We start from the raw sequence: 16625 nt of genomic DNA, 5'->3' as shown, positions 1-16625 counted from the left end.
GATATATAAAGTATATAAGGTGTATGTGGGTGGATCTTGAGAAGTAAGAAGTGTTGTGTTGGTCATAAGTAGTAATTGTGTCAAGAATAAGTAGTAGAAATGGAATATGGAGCCTATTGCACTTGGTCTGCCTTCTGCAGTGTATTCGGCCATGTAAATATTTGAAATTTGTGAGTCACTAGACATGACTGGGTAGATCTTGATTTTTAGTTTCTGTACATGTGTGGATCGTCGCGAGAGGATTTACGGTTTAAAAGTTATGACCGTTTTAGTGTAGAGCATTCATACGAAAAGTCAACTGCGCATAGGCCACTTGCTTGATAATTTTGAAAGGCTAAAAATGATTTCAAAAATTTGGAAAAGTCATGATAATTAAATAATACAGCAAGGAAGACTGTCCAAAAAGAATTTTAAGAAAATATTAATTTTTCGATTTTATAAAAATGTTTTAGTAAAGCGAATCGATAATCGCGTACTAACTAAGATCGTTGGTTATTGATTTTAGATCGCCAACAAAAGCCCCGAGACCATACCACTCCTAGCACTCGAGGCAAGTTTACGAAACCCTAACACAAATTATCCATTCTATATATATTGTTGTGATATTGATGTCATGATTTACAATTCGAAAATATATGCTTGTCTGTGATATCAATACATTCCTATTATGCAATTATTTACGGAGACGAACTTCGTTTTATACGAGTCTGAGAAATTGAAACGTAATTTTAATATAATACAAGATAGTGGGAGTCGGAGATATTTTTAAATCAATTTAATCCCGGAATGAGCGGGACGCGGAAAATTTTGATTTCAATAAACAAAGTACTTTCGCGTAACATACATATTAAACGAACGATTGAGATTTGATTTATAACTAAAAGAGGTAATCGAATACTCACTCAAGGGATATCCTACTTGATTATTTATTTATAAGTAATACCTAAAGAGTTACTAAAATATCCGAAAAATACTTAAAGTGATATTGAAATGTTTTAAAATCAATTCACTCTATCTAAAACGTATGTAACCATTCGAAGGATAATTATAAGATGTCGAATCTCGTCTTAAGTATTTAATTAAGATTTTTATCAATTCATTGAACCTTATTAAGAAATATTTTATACTTAAGGTTTTATCAATTCATTGGACCCTTCTTAAAAATATTATGAGACCGTAAATATTTAATATTACGTACCTAAAAAAATCATTTAAAAATAGACATAGTTCCCAAGGATACTTTCTAAATTATTCAAAATTTCTCGGAAGAGATCAATCATCTGAAACTTATCAAAACCTTAGGGAACTTAGTCTAGAAGCATGAAGGTTTTGCTTCCTCGCTCAATGAAAAACAAGTGAATAATATATGTAAAACTCTACTACGGTTAAGGGTAGAAAACAATTTTAAATTCAAAACTCCGACAACTCCCAAGAATCAATTGTAATAAAAGTGACGGATAAATTACCTTGTTTAAAGGTCAACTGAGAACGATCTATTCCTTCGATAAAGGATTTTATGTAGATGATATAATTGTTTTGGGACTGGAATGTGGCTTACCCGACACGGAGAGGTATCGGGTAGTGACCAAGCGCGGAGTGGCGCAGTATACAGTTATGTGGTCTCTGTGACCATTGACTTTCGGACTTGCACGGAAATGGGCAACCATCGTGTAATGTCTTGATAAGCCCAAAGGCGGCTAGGTTTGTATTCCTTCTACTAGTAGAGAAAATTTCTTATTCGGCTAATCACCGATACGTGGTTTATTCCAGTATAGTCCCTTCCTCCACTTTGGATAAATTGTTGTGAAACCTACAACAGAAGGCCGATAAGGCTGAGTTTTAAATAAGGATGTTGATGTACATATATCACATCCATATGAGAATCTTGGTTCAAGCATCATATTGAGATTTTGAGATAAAATGAGTACGAGTATAAGCCGATTAAACTGATACATTTAAAGTTGAGTTTTTCATAAAATTGACAAGCATATAAACTTTTAGAAACCTTGGATATACAATGCCTAATGGTTGTTTTTCCCTAAATGATTATATTGAGATAATGGATATCTATATCTTGCTGAGCATTAGTGCTCACTCTTGCTTTTATAAATATCATATCACAACAGATTACCAGCATGGCCCGAACCAGGATGACTGCCCGCAAACGGGTAGGGGACGCCCGTGAGTACCGTAGACTGTTCGTCCGCCAGCCACCTCAGGTAGACGAATAGAGATAGTTTCCTTTTAAGTACTTGAACCAAGACTATTTGTGACCCGAGTCAGTCTCATGTAGAGATGTTCTCGGCATTCACTCTTTTGAGATAATTTCCTTTGGTCTGTAATAACTTAAATACTTTAACGTTAATTTAGTAATGTTTCTGAGCATATAACCTGTGTGTGTGAGAGTTTGGTTTAAAGGTCGAGTAATGATGTGAAAAGAGGATTAATTATTTATTAGTCAATATTAAGTGATCGTAACGACCCGAATTCCCGACCTTGAATTTGGGGGTGTTACACACCATCTCTTACACCTTCTCTTATATAGCCTCAAAAATGACTTCATGCAGTGCAAAGAGGAAACGATGGTCAGGGATTAAAAATGTGGTAATGGAGGAGTTGAACCAATTGGCTGTCACTTGTGCAGATTTCAACGCTAATTTGAAAGATGCAAATGTTTTCTTCTCAGAGTTGTATGCATCCATGGAAAGCAGGCAATCTGATTTGTTTGCTCGTTCGGTTGGCCTCCAGGAACAGTTAAAGTATTCTTTACATGTCTGTTTTTTTTCATGTCTTACCAATTTCTGGAAGTTTGCTTCATAATTTTATCTCTCTCCTTTACAGCAATATAGAAGATATTTTGCAGAATGGATCAAGGAAAACACGTGGAGAATCATCCCAAAGCAGTGACTGAAATTCCACCATCTTTTATAAGAAATCCACTCAGATTCCTAGGTGATACGTCCACCTCCCTACGTGGTCATGAGACAACCTTGAAACTAAACTGTTGCAGAAATGGTGAATGGCTTTCAAAATTTGGCGATGGGTGGAAGGAGCATCTTGCTAATTTGAATGGCCAGGCCGATCAGTTGATTGAAGCAATTGGTAGAATTCGCATATTAGTGGATGATTATGGTCGCAATATATGATTCATATTTCAGTATATTATTAGAAGAATGTTAGTATGTTAATGTTTAATTAACGTTACTATAAATTAGTGACAATATTATTCTGCAGAAAGTGTTTGTAAGATTATTGGATCAAAGTGAATATTGTTGTTATCTATATTCAAATTGCATCATTGTCTTCCAATTTACATGGAATAGAGTATCATTTATTTTGTATGTTATTCCCATCTGTAATAGCAATATCTAAAATTATATTCACATGTCATAAGTAAACATTGATTTCGGCAATGACATATAACAAATGATTAGATGAGTAAAACATTCATATGAGTCTACATTAAAATTTATTCCAATTCATAAGAGAAAGTTTGGTTGAATACTAAAATCTCAAAACAATCATCTTTAGGATGACAAAAACTCAAATGTAATGCAAAATAGCAGATATTCCAAAACACAATCTGGCTAAATCTTGTTATGAATAAATTGATTACAAATGTGTAGGGAAGACTTCATGCCAAAAGTGGTTTATTTAGACAGCTCCACCAAGAATGTTGTAGACACAATAGTACACAACATGTTCGTTAGAGTTTATACAATTCAATCATGTTTATATCTCTCCCAGTACTAAAAATTTACATTACCAAAAAGTGTATATACCTTTTCCTCAACACTTTAACAGCTGGATGATTAATATTGAAGTAAATTTGTGAACATGCTGAACTTCTTATCTGTAGTAAACCTATTAGAAGCAATTTACCAATAAGAGTTAGTTCTCACCATGAAAAACAATTATAGTTTCTAGTAAAGATATGTAGATTGACAATAAATGGAACCATTATGGATTAATGGCCTCATTGTTGTCAAGATCACTATTGGAGGATACACAACATTTCCTTCTAGCGTCATTGCTACATCATCAGTAAATTGATCCCGAGCATAAATCTGAACCACGTTGCTGATATGGAAACAAAATAGACAATCATATGAACATTGGAGAACACTGATCGAAACTACATTTATTGGGAAAGCATGGTTTTACCTGCCATCAAATAACTCAAAACGAAGAAACTTTTTCTCACCAAATCGTGTATAAACTTGCTTTATTGGTTCAATGTTTTGAGCCATTCCAATAATATCTATGCAATGTCATCTAATTAGAATTTGTAAAGGATCATTTTAAATAAAAACAAATATGTGATAAGATACAGAAATACCTATAGCATGTACAGGGACCTCATGTTCAGAAAGTGACATTGCAAGTTCAGAAATCTCAGGAATAGTCTTAAGCTCAAACTTGTTCCTTGGAATGGTATTTAATTCAAAAGGAACAGGGTGGACAATGGTATCATATGCGAAAATAATAATCTTATCTGAAGATACAGGTCTCAAAAGTCCTACAGGCTCTATTACTATAAAGTTGTGAATATCATATGTGTTTCCTTCAAGTATGATATTGCTAACATCATGCCAAATCACACGATTCACAAATGCAAAGACATGACAATCCTGCATAATATTGGCTCATTAAAAAACTCTTCTATATAAATATTGATCATATACTACTACTTTATAAACTGAACGACATTACCTCAGAATCAAGCAAAATTAGATTAACACCTCGGAATTGCTGACTGCGAGAAAATGAAGGCCACATTCGAGTAATACGTACACGAACCCTCCAATAAGTCCTAGTGCTATCAACTGATGCAAAATTATTTTCCATACCGGCCACGACAATGATGAACAACAACCAAATGATTATTAAAAGGTTACACAATTTAAACTCTCATAGAACATATGTTAACCATATATGTAAAAGGATTACTATGTCAACCATGGACTTAGGTACATGATTGATGTTAATCCAGTTGGCGTAATCTTTACATATGAGTTTGTTAGGATTTGGATTCTGCATAAGTAATCCAATATTCTGAAAATAATTATAATAACTTCACATGGTATAACAATGACTACGACCTTCAAATTAGAATAAATCGTCTAGTACAATATTTTCGGTAGTGATTTCTTCCTAAACATCTATTGCAACAATTAAAAGCTTAGCTGGAACGGAAATTAAGACAAAATATGACGAACATTTTACTTTTAATTCTACTTAGACTTTTTAATTCGTCAATTTGATGTTACCATTTTTTTAAGTTAAAATACCAAAAGTAGAAGGCAATCAGACATGATTAAGTCTATTTTGTTATGCATCTCGTATCTCATGATTTTCTTTTAATATTATCTAAAACCATTTACTACGTTTATACAGTTAAACGTTGAGAAAATATTTAGCATCAAATATTACAATCACGGATTTGAGCAATCCATTTAAATAGTTAAACGCAGAACAAACATGCTGTGTTAGATAATCATGCGAACAATGAAGAGCCGGTTGATTTGAATATAGAAGATGCAGTACAAAATGCTGAAAATGAACAGGATAATAATAAGGCTAGTTGTGACGCCCTCCAAACCCGGGTCAGAAGTTTAGGCTCACAACACACACACAATATATAAACCTGTATATAAAATATTAAATGCATTGACCCTTCTTCACATAATCACGGATCGCAACAGGTTAAAGTATGATAATAAGCCACACTCTTAACTTTTATTACATCGTACCGAAAACCCAACTAATTCAACTTACAATGGCTAAGGACATCGTACTTACAATCTTACACAACTCATCTATAATATAAATCTCCTTCTAACTCGATCCAACTTAACCGGAAATCCTAGCTCGCACATTGGACAGGGAATCCTCGTTACCAACAATTTCTTTTTCAACTGTTGAAAACATAAAAAGATTTGCAAGAGTGAGCTAACTAGCTCAGCAAGTCATATTAGCAACAATTGAGGTTAAACAATAATCAATTAGAATGATTCAGAAGAATCAAGTTTCTGAATAAGCAATGATTAGAATTGGATATTCACTTTTCATTTTAAAAACCAAGGTTAGGCTACTGATCAGTCACATACTAACCCCGAGCAAGGCTCCCAGCTTTGCCCTATATACTGGATCCAAGGCACGCATTGTCCTATTATGACCACGAATCTGGTCCACATTTATAAAACCATCCGATTCTAGAACAATTCAATATAATAGCCAATGTAAATCAATAAGTTGATTTATAAACAATATTTATCTTGAAGCATATGGTGATTCATAACACCATGAAGGCATAACAGGGAATTCAAAACGATTGGCCTTCAATCAAGGAAAGAATCAGAAAGTAGAAGACCAAGGGTTCAAGGGTTCCAAGAATTGGTCTTCTGTTAAACAAGGAATAAGGGTTGGTATATCAAGCAATTCAATATCAGAAATCAGTATGTGGTAGATATGTATTGGTGGAGTGTATCGTATGTGTTTGGCTCGTATCTAATAATTTAACAATCAATGGTTTATGAAGAACAAGGCTTATGGCCCAAGATTAAGAAGAATCAGGGTTCAAGGTAAATATTTTAAAGCACTTGCAATATAAAACATGAGTTATTTTGAATAATAGCGACATGTTATGAAACAGTTCAAAAATATTTGTAATATATCTTGAAGAAAGGTTCAGAAGTACTTGCCTTATCACCGTTGATTTCCAACTTTACTTGTCCCCATTTAACTGTTTTACTTTTCCATCACTTTCCTTCTATTTTTATGCCTTGCCTCTATTCATCAGTTACTTGCTTTCTTTTTCTACACTTCGGTTCTATTTACTGATTATTGGCCTTCTTTTCTATGCCCCGCTTACTCTTCTAGGTATCACAAGTATCTATCAATACTTAATCTCATATCATTCTAATCGTCACATAGACGTCATAAACTTTTATCTACCCTTCCTTTCACCCAAATCTGATTTACGGATTGAAAGTTATGAATAAAACAGTCAAACAATGCACGTATAACCATATTATGCTTCAATCAGATTACATATAACACGTAGCACGTAAAATATTCAAATTAAAATAATTATTCAAAAAAGATTCGGGGTTAAAATGATTTTCCACGTATTTAATACGAATTTTTGGATATTTTTCGGAATTTAAACGGGACTCCGAATCATTTTATAATTAAATTATAGTGTTCGAATACCCGAATCCGACTTTAAAATAATTTTATAATAATTATTGAGACTTGAAAATAATTTTTAAATAATATTTTAAAGCTCAAAACTATTTTTCAGAATTTTTAAATCAATTTTAAATAATTAAATCTAATTATTAAATCAACTAAAATTAATTAATAATTAATCAATTAATTATAAATTAATCGATTAATTAAAATAATTAAAAACTAATTAAAATTAATTAATAAAATAATCTCGATTTATTTTTGAATGAATAAATAATTAAAATAATTTTCTGAATTTAAAATATTTAAATAAACATTTTGGAATTAAATTAATAATTAAAAGAAATTTTGAAATAAAAGAAATAGATTTTTGATTTATTTTTAAAACAAAAATCCAGAAACAAGTTCCCTGAATTCAGATTGGGTTTTTATGGATTGAAAACGGGTTTTTCAGTTGATCAAACGGGTCGGGCAAGAACTAGAACCGGGTCCAGCCGGAACCGTTCTTACCGGTTTCCAGAGACCTCTATACGGAGCAAATCGGCTCTGTTTCATGTGGTTCCAGAGCGTGACTTCTTCCTCGTCTCCCCAGGACTTTGTTTCGTGCAACAACAACTGAAACCTGACTGTTAAACTCAGAATCCGACGGAATCGCCATTAACGCCGGCGAAGCTTCGAGCTTTTCCGGCGGGTCGTTTTCGGCCTCCAACAGAGAAGTTAATTACATGAATCGACTTATTTTTGAACGATCTATAAGCTGCTACCATTAAATTAAGCCAAGAATCAACGAATTTAAAAATCCCAAATCAAATTAAGAACATTCAAGAATTAAAAAACCTAATTCGAATTTTAATAGAATCAAACTCCCTTTTCATCATGTTATTGGCCTCTATTTTTTACATATAATATACCAAATTGATCAGGAGAAAATTATCTACATAATTATACCATCAAATCACACAAACAACATCAAGAACAAAATTTCATAATTTAATTATCAAATAATTCGAATTAAAATAAATAAATAACAAAATCACCTTGATTTCTGCACTGAAATGGTTGATTGAATCAGAAATTATTTTTCGAGAGCTTCGATTTGATATATTGCACGCCCGAATCGGAGTTCGATAACGCCTTCGTTCGTATGATTGATTCTCAAGAACGCGACATATATCGACATTTTCTCTGTATTTTACGGAGTTTTACTAACTGATAATGATTATACGAATAAAATGACATGATAAAAGGGCTATATATATTTTTTGGAATATTGGTTCGTTTGGATCGTTTTGGATCGTTAAATTAGTTACTTAGTCGCTAAGTAACTGCAACAATGATCCGATTTGATACCCGTATTGGATAATTATCCAAACCGGGCTTTTTATAAAATACTTTATACGAAAATAATGTAATAATATTCCGTCTTTCGAGAATACGGGTTTTGTTGGTACATCGAAATAATTATCGTATCGAAAATTGTGCGTCGGGCCGCACATGGGTCAAACCGTAATCCGGATTGAAAAAGTCAAAACACGAAAAATGTCCGGAATTACCAGATTAAGCTAGAAAGGAGTTTTCGGAAGAGTTTCGGGTTGTAAAAACGTAAAAACGGTTGAAGTCGGACGATTCCCGGCTTTATAAAATAATTTTATAATTATTCAGAAAATAATTAATAAATTCATAAATCAATATAAAATCATATAACAGTCCAAAAATTACCAGAAAAATACCTTAATTATCTATATTTTATTCTGGTCATAATAAAATTAACATACTTATACTTTACCACATATAAGCATCCACATCTTCATACCAATCATCAGATAATTCACCAAAAATCACATAATAATCATATAAAAATTATTTATTGGTAAAAGTAATTACACGTGATATCCCGGATATTACACTAGTGAACTCCAACAATAAGCAGAAATCAGCAAGGACATACATTCAAACCATCTAAATATCCAACATAAAGTTTTAAACATAAACAATGACTTGTCTCTAAAACTTATTTAGATATCTTTAACGAAAATTCTGATTGAAATAAAAAGTTTTCTTTCTTGCGACATCTGTGCAATGCATTCTCTTTCCAAATATCAAAAACCACCTTCGACTCTCTCCTCCTGCAAAGGAGACAGTAAGAAATATGTTACAATATTTAATTTCATATATTTAGTCACTTATGTTCAATCGTATGGGACATTACTTCTGTAACAAATGCTATATTTACCTTATTTAATTCATCAGTCACTATCGGCACCATCATATCCCATGCCCTCAAGCATGTAACACACATAAATGTATTAAGAGATTTATACCCAAAAACAGTTAACGTACAAAGTTTTCAAAACAATATTTTTACACATACCAATGCCTAAAGTTAAAAACCTCCTGTACTCCCGGGTTAATGTAGAATTTGGAGGCCGGAGTATTAGTGATAATAGCGACGCCTTAACAACCAAAAATAACATGTTACAAACGTGCAATGTGCTTGTCTAAGTAAATAATATAATAAACTATCTTAACTCCATAAATTTAACCTTTGTACATGATAACTTTGGCACTTGACAGAACAATAATGACCGGTGTCTCTTCACCATCTTCATACAGTGAAGTCATACTTTCAGTCAATGCACCCCATATATCCACTTTGAAAGAAACACTTGTAACAAAACACATAGAAACGAACAAAATTTAAATTTAAGTAGATACATTAGTTCAATAAATTTCTACATGTGTAACTTAATTCTTACTCTGGTCCTTGAGTAACATTGAATCGTATAAGAGGTTGAGCTCCAAAAATTGTCTTAATGTTCACCCTTATCTGGAGATCAGCAACAACTCCTATGCTATCTGATAAAGAACAATGTCATATAATTAAAACAAATGCACTTTTTAAATTGTTGTGTTAGTATAAAGCATATGAAATTTATTGATACCTATGGCGAATGTCCTATCGAGAGCATAAGATTCAGGATTTATAGCCAACTGAGGTAAACTGACAAATTCAAATTTGTGCATCTCTATGAAAATCTGGTCTAAGTCGTTTGGATACATAATTTGGACTGTGGTTAAAGGTGTGAAAACAATTTTTAGCGCAGAACGAACAGGCCTCAAGATACCAGATGCGTGGGTAGTAATGAAATTTGTTATTTCATACATCTGACCTTCAACAATAGTGTTGTCAAGAGAGTTCCATTTATCAGCTCTCACAAAAGCCTGCATATGATCATTCTTACAAACAGGAAAATATGTAGTTTATAATAGTATACTCGCAACTATAAATATGACAACATAAAACAATTTGTTTTAAACATTACTTACCCGAGGGCCCAAAAGAATCAAATTACATCCAACAAAGACTCCTTCTCTATTATTAGTATGCCACAATCTTGTGACTCGAACTCTTATCCTCAAGTTTCGGTTGTAAATGTCCAGTGAAGAAAGCGAATGAACTATAACTGGAGCTGAAAGAATTGAATTTTGAAATATATATTAAAAGATAACATAGTAGTAAACTCCAGAATTCATAATCGTTCACCATGTAATACAAATTGTATGCAGAATACTAACCCATGATGCTTGCAAGATGTGGTATGCAACGTTTCTTCTGCAGCTCTGAGTTATAATACAGGAACATCTATGACAATATCGGAATTAAAACAAAATGCTATGAAAAAGATTTAGATGCATATCTACAACTTTAATTTAGAGATATGATCAGATTACATGTTTTATGCCGCCAAAGTTGTTATTTGTGATATGTCAGGCTATTAATATGGAATGAAGTTAGTCACTCTGAAATATGTAAAGTCAATCGTGGAGTGAGAATATGATACTTCTTGATATTTTGATTATACCAAAATAGGTATATTTTAATTGTTAATTTTCTTTAGATGATTTCATAAATCAAATTATTAGTTGTTGCACAGAATCATAAACATAATGATTGACGATTATTGAATATCATTGTCCTATTATTGAAAAAAAGGAATTAAGTGTAAAGTACACCTAAAATCTTCCACAATTAATTAGTATCAAGTACACATACAATATATTTTTCAACCTTAGAAGTTCATAATAGGAGGCTTAATCAATTCATTTTGTAGATTTGATCGAAAGCATAATGATACATTGATTTATAACTTGGTAATTACTTATAGCAAATCTGTCAAAAATATTATTTTACCAACAAAACGATTGACGTAGATATGAGAAATTTATTATTACAATATAAAATATCATATTCATATACCCATACTAGTGAACACGTAACTGAGCCGATTACACATTTTAATTTATTAACATTTCAGATTATGCATATCTATTAAAATCAATGGTTATTTGTAATTTGTATTGTGATGATATTATAGCGTGAAATACAAGTGTCAAAACTTCATAATGAAAAATTATTCTACATATGAATTAGCTCGAATAAGCAGTAATGTCTGTAATCCGTAGTAAGAGCATATTAAATCTTAAAAAATCCACAGTTGACAGTTTAATATGTACCAAAATTTCATAACAATATTTTATTTCAAAACATTGTGTTGATCAATAATTAATTGAAATATCTACATTTGTCTTAGACGTATATTATTATTTTTAATCCAATTACAATTAAAAAAATAAATTACAAAAATATATATAATCCGGCTCCAAATAAAGAAAACGATACCAATTGTATATTGGAAACTATTACAAATTTAGCATGGAAAGATGAGTGAACATATATAACAAAAGGACACATAATAATCTATTAAAGTCGAAGGACCTTAGTAATGTGTATAGTGAGAATATTATGCCGTAAAATACAAAATTTAAAACTTAATAACATAATATTAAGAAATTAAAAATCTCAAATAAATAGTAATATTTATAATTCATAATAAGGGCATATTTAGTCAAATAAACTTTTTGTAACAAAAACACGAATTGTCAACTTCTATGTTAAGACTTGCAGCATATTGTTTAACAAAGAATCGTAGTTTTTTTGTTATTCTTATATGGGCATAATATTGCGATGATATTATGGCGTAGAAAATAAAAGTTAAAACTTATTATGCATATTAATTAGCTCAAAGTAATCAATAGTAAGAGCATATAAATTCTCAAAAAATCTGTAAAATATAGTTTACATCGAATCTCAAGGGAGGAGAATTTAAGAGCCCGTCGCTTAAATGCGCTTTAACTTCGTTCATGTGGTTTGCCGGCTATTGCGTGAGCCCGTAATGTTTACCCAGTGTGCACCCGAAGAGTAGCGGTTGCGGGATACCTACGATAAAAAAAATATGTACAAAAATTTGATAACAATATTTTAGTTTAAAATAATTTGTTGATCAATAATTAATTGAAATATCTATGTTTGTTTCAGACGTCTATTATTATTTTTAATCAAATTACACTTACAAAACATCTTATTGCAAAAGATATATAATCCGGCAAAGAATTAAAATATATCAATTATATTTTTAGCATGGGAAGATGAGTGAACATGTATAACAAAATGACACATAATACTCTATTACGAATTCTGGTTATTTGAACTGTGTATTGTGAAGATATAATGGCGTAAAATACAAAACTTAAAACTTAATAACATAATATTGAGAAATTAAAAATCTCGAATAAATAGTATTGTTTATAAACCGTAATAAGGACATATTCAGTTAAAAAACTTATTGGAAAAATAATTCACGAATTATTAACTTTTATGATAAGATTGCAGCATATTGTTCTAAAAATAATAAATGTTTTTTTGTTAGTAGATAAATGATATTTACTTGCTCTTTTAAATGTTATTTTTAAATTTTTAACATATTCATAATTATGTAACTAAATTATGTAATCTTACTTAATATTCATAATTATGTAATAACTTATAATTCTTTTATTACATCTTTCCAACTAATTAAACACAAATCATAATTACACATAGAGATGCGTGTTGTTTGACTTTTTAGTGGTTCAATAGTTTTGGTATTTTGATCAAAATAAACCCTTGCATGCAAAGCCCCATTCAAAGTGAATACTACAACTAAACCGTAATCCAACTCTGCACGGAGCATCAGCTGATAACTTTTCCATATGATCATTCAACAGTTGTCATGGAGGTATGTTTCTACTCTATCCTTCAATTAGGAACCTGATGATTAAATATCAATATTCAATAGATGTTTACTGTCTTCGATTTGTTCAATCATGCTCATGTTTATATACAAATATGAACAATGAATATCCTACATTTATGATTCTATGAAAATAGTTATTAAGATTAGTTTAGGATTAACAATGTAATATCGTGATAACATTGTGTATCGATTAATATTGGGTATTTTTTCATATAGTATTGTCATATTGTATGTTGACTTATATGGTGAAAAATCAATCCAATTCTTTTAAGTATGTCGTTGGTAGTCTTAATCTGTTTTGGCTAGCAGTGTATGTTGTGATTTTGGTTATATTGGTTTACTACTGGGACAGTCATTATAGATATTCAACTCTGCTATATTGATTTGTAATAGTATCTGCCATGATTGTATTAAGAGATGTTTAGCATTGCGGCTGGACTTTACATCTGACCTGATTCATAGTAGCAAGAGCTACTTTAATATTCTGTAATCCATTAACAAAATGATCACGCTTGGATTAGAAGCCAAAAAAATAACATTACGATTGTTGCATTGCACGGGTCTCGGTAATTGGCCAATTAGACTTAATAATTTGTTATTGCTAATTATACTTATGTATATTATTCCATCTCAGCAGCAAATCTGTGAGCCTGTTAACATTCCAGCATTCATCATTGAGGTCGATGCCACAATGCAACCTCTCATGGATGAATTGGTAAATAACTTACTCAATTGTCTCAATTGTTAAACATTTTATATGGAGATCGATTAGCGGTTGTTTACCTACTAAGGATGCTTTAATAAGTAAAAGAGTGATGGTGGATGACAGATGTCCGGTATGTAATATAGCTGGGGAAACCACAGTTCATGTACTGATCGCTTGTCCAGTAGCAGTTCTTTGTTGGCAGAAACTGGGGTACAGTTATGATATGCATGCTTATACGACAGTAGCAGATTGGATAGCGGAGGTCCTGCAGCACAGCAGTAAGAATGAGATTAATAAGATCTTTATGGTAGCTTGGGTCATCTGGAATAATAGAAATGACATAGTGTGGAAGCAAAAAGGAAGGGAGTATGATCAGATAGTAACATCAGCAATTCAAGTCCTTGATAACTGGGAGAGTGCACAAGATAAGTCTTATGATAATTCTATTGGGTTCTTGACCCAAGCAGACGGCGATGTGCGCTGGCAACAACCACAGACAGGAACAATCAAGGTAAACACTGATGCGGCTTTATTTGAACATACAAATTCTTACAGCTTTGCTATGGTGGCTAGAGATCATTCAGGGTCAATGTTGGGTGCTTTGTCGAGCTGCAGACAAGGAAGCATAAATCCAGAGCTCGCAGAGGCTATCGGAATCCGGGAAGCATTGAGTTGGGTGAAGTCGAAGGATTGGCCAACAGTGATCATAGAATCCGATTGTCTAGGAGCAATACAGGCCATCAGATGCTCATCTGTGAATCTGTCTTATCTAGGACGCGTAATAGATGAGTGTAAAAATCTACTTGTTGACTTAAGGTCGCGTAATGTGACTTTAAAATTTGTTAAACGATCCGCGAACATGGTAGCTCACTTCTTAGCGAGATACTCAAGTTCTTTAGCTGATCGTTCTTGGGGTATAGGGGATGCCCACCCTGATTTTATTCATGTATTGTTGAAGGATTTGCAAGTTTAATAAAATCTTTCCTTTTCTGGCAAAAAAAAAAAAAAATTGTCTCAATACATGCACTGACTATCATAATTGAGTAAATGAATAAGTATTTACTTATGTCTTCAAAAATTGCCACTCTCCATTGTTTCTACATATGATGAAAATCTTCTTGGTAATGGATTAATAATGCTACCAAATGGCCAACATCTACAATTCTCTTATGAGAAAAATAGGGAAAGCTTAATTGGAGTTGGGGAACTCAATAATTTGTTCAAAAAAGGCATTGGTTGTAAACTTCTTCTCTACTACAAAGGTGAAGGAAATTTCCGGGGTCACATTTTTGATAAGACGGGATGTGAAATAGAGTATATCATACCAGAAAAACCGAATTTCTATGTGGCCAAGCGAGGTAAAAGTCTAATCTGCTCTTCACTATATGGCTGAACATTGCATTATTTTAAGTCATGATTGTAATTATACTTTTTACAAACATGATCAGCCAATATTGCTGGAGCTGGATGAAAAATTTTAGTTGAAGCTAATGAGAATACAATCTAAGATGGCTTAGTTGTAAGTTATTTTCTTATAAACTTGTAAAATGGTTTAATCGGGCAAAACTTTCTATTAACATAATTGAAATACATAAGATAACTATGTTTTAACTTTTGATGCAGGATATTCCACATTCTTTCGTGGCACGTTCTGGAAAGCATATTCCCGATGTTGTTCTCTACTATTTCCCTTTGGATACAGTGTTTACTGATTATTTTTCCAAATATGACAAAGGTTCTTTGATCTCTATAAAAATTCCAGCATATAATCAACGCAACCTGGGAGATTTTATTGTGTTCACCAACTGGGAAGCTGGCCGGTTTGATACTGTCATTTTTGACAAATATGGAGTGCAAGGGATGTTTGCACATCAGACCCCAAAGCCTGGTGAGAACTCTAATAATAGAAACTCTGTTATACAGTATGGTCATATTAATAGTCGATCATTGCTGAACTTACATAAACTATTTTTGGTTTATATTGAACTGATTGTTTACCTCTATTTAAATACACACATTTAAAGATACAAATGTTCTTTTTTTTTATGCAGAGAACGTCCAGGGAAATTAGTTCGGGAATGATGGAATGGAGATGAATTCGAGTGAAAACATTTCATGACCATGGTTGCGTGTCTGACGATATTCCAATATTTTTAACTTATGCTTTCAACAAAGAAATGTAATATTGATACAGTCGCCAATTGTTTTGGCATGGATTTCACTTTAAGACGTATCATTGCAAACATGGCATTTGCCATGTTTGGTATTACTGAATTGTTATAATTTTTGATAATTATCGACTGAAGATAACATTGGGCTTATGTATTAATTCCTTGGGTGATTCCATTAAGGTACTTACTTAATCATAGTATCAACTCATGACCTATGAATTGCACATATGTAGTTGCGGTTTAATGAAAGTGGATATAATAACCCACATGTAGATTTAAAAACTATGTGAGTTACACTTTTATTATAACTAATATCTCATGATACTTATGAAAACTATAGTTTCACAATGATGGTTTCAATGACCACAAATTTGGAGACTCGAGGATTTCGTAAGTTCTTTGTTGTTACAAACTTACCAC

At 32.1% G+C, this 16625-nt stretch overlaps 2 protein-coding genes across 2 annotated transcripts; both read right to left on the bottom strand.

Annotated features, from left to right (window-relative positions):
• Positions 1-3343: 3343 nt before the first annotated feature.
• LOC141715009 (uncharacterized) lies at positions 3344-4848 on the bottom strand. The gene is made up of 6 exons (XM_074518497.1): positions 4714-4848; positions 4340-4631; positions 4165-4261; positions 3959-4080; positions 3783-3864; positions 3344-3353 (listed from the first exon to the last, which is right to left on the bottom strand). Exons 1-6 carry the CDS (start codon positions 4846-4848, stop codon positions 3344-3346), a joined length of 738 nt encoding a protein of 245 aa, XP_074374598.1.
• A 4357-nt stretch (positions 4849-9205) lies between these two features.
• On the bottom strand, positions 9206-10774 carry LOC141715008 (uncharacterized). Its single transcript, XM_074518496.1, has 7 exons — positions 10771-10774; positions 10522-10664; positions 10137-10416; positions 9951-10050; positions 9738-9859; positions 9566-9647; positions 9206-9320 (listed from the first exon to the last, which is right to left on the bottom strand). The coding sequence occupies exons 1-7, from the start codon at positions 10772-10774 to the stop codon at positions 9206-9208; spliced, it is 846 nt and encodes a 281-aa protein (XP_074374597.1).
• Between the last annotated feature and the right edge of the window lie 5851 nt (positions 10775-16625).

This window comes from Apium graveolens, chromosome 3, assembly GCF_009905375.1.
Source record: "Apium graveolens cultivar Ventura chromosome 3, ASM990537v1, whole genome shotgun sequence".
Lineage (NCBI taxonomy): Eukaryota > Viridiplantae > Streptophyta > Magnoliopsida > Apiales > Apiaceae > Apium > Apium graveolens.
This window is presented reverse-complemented; position numbering and strand designations above follow the sequence as displayed.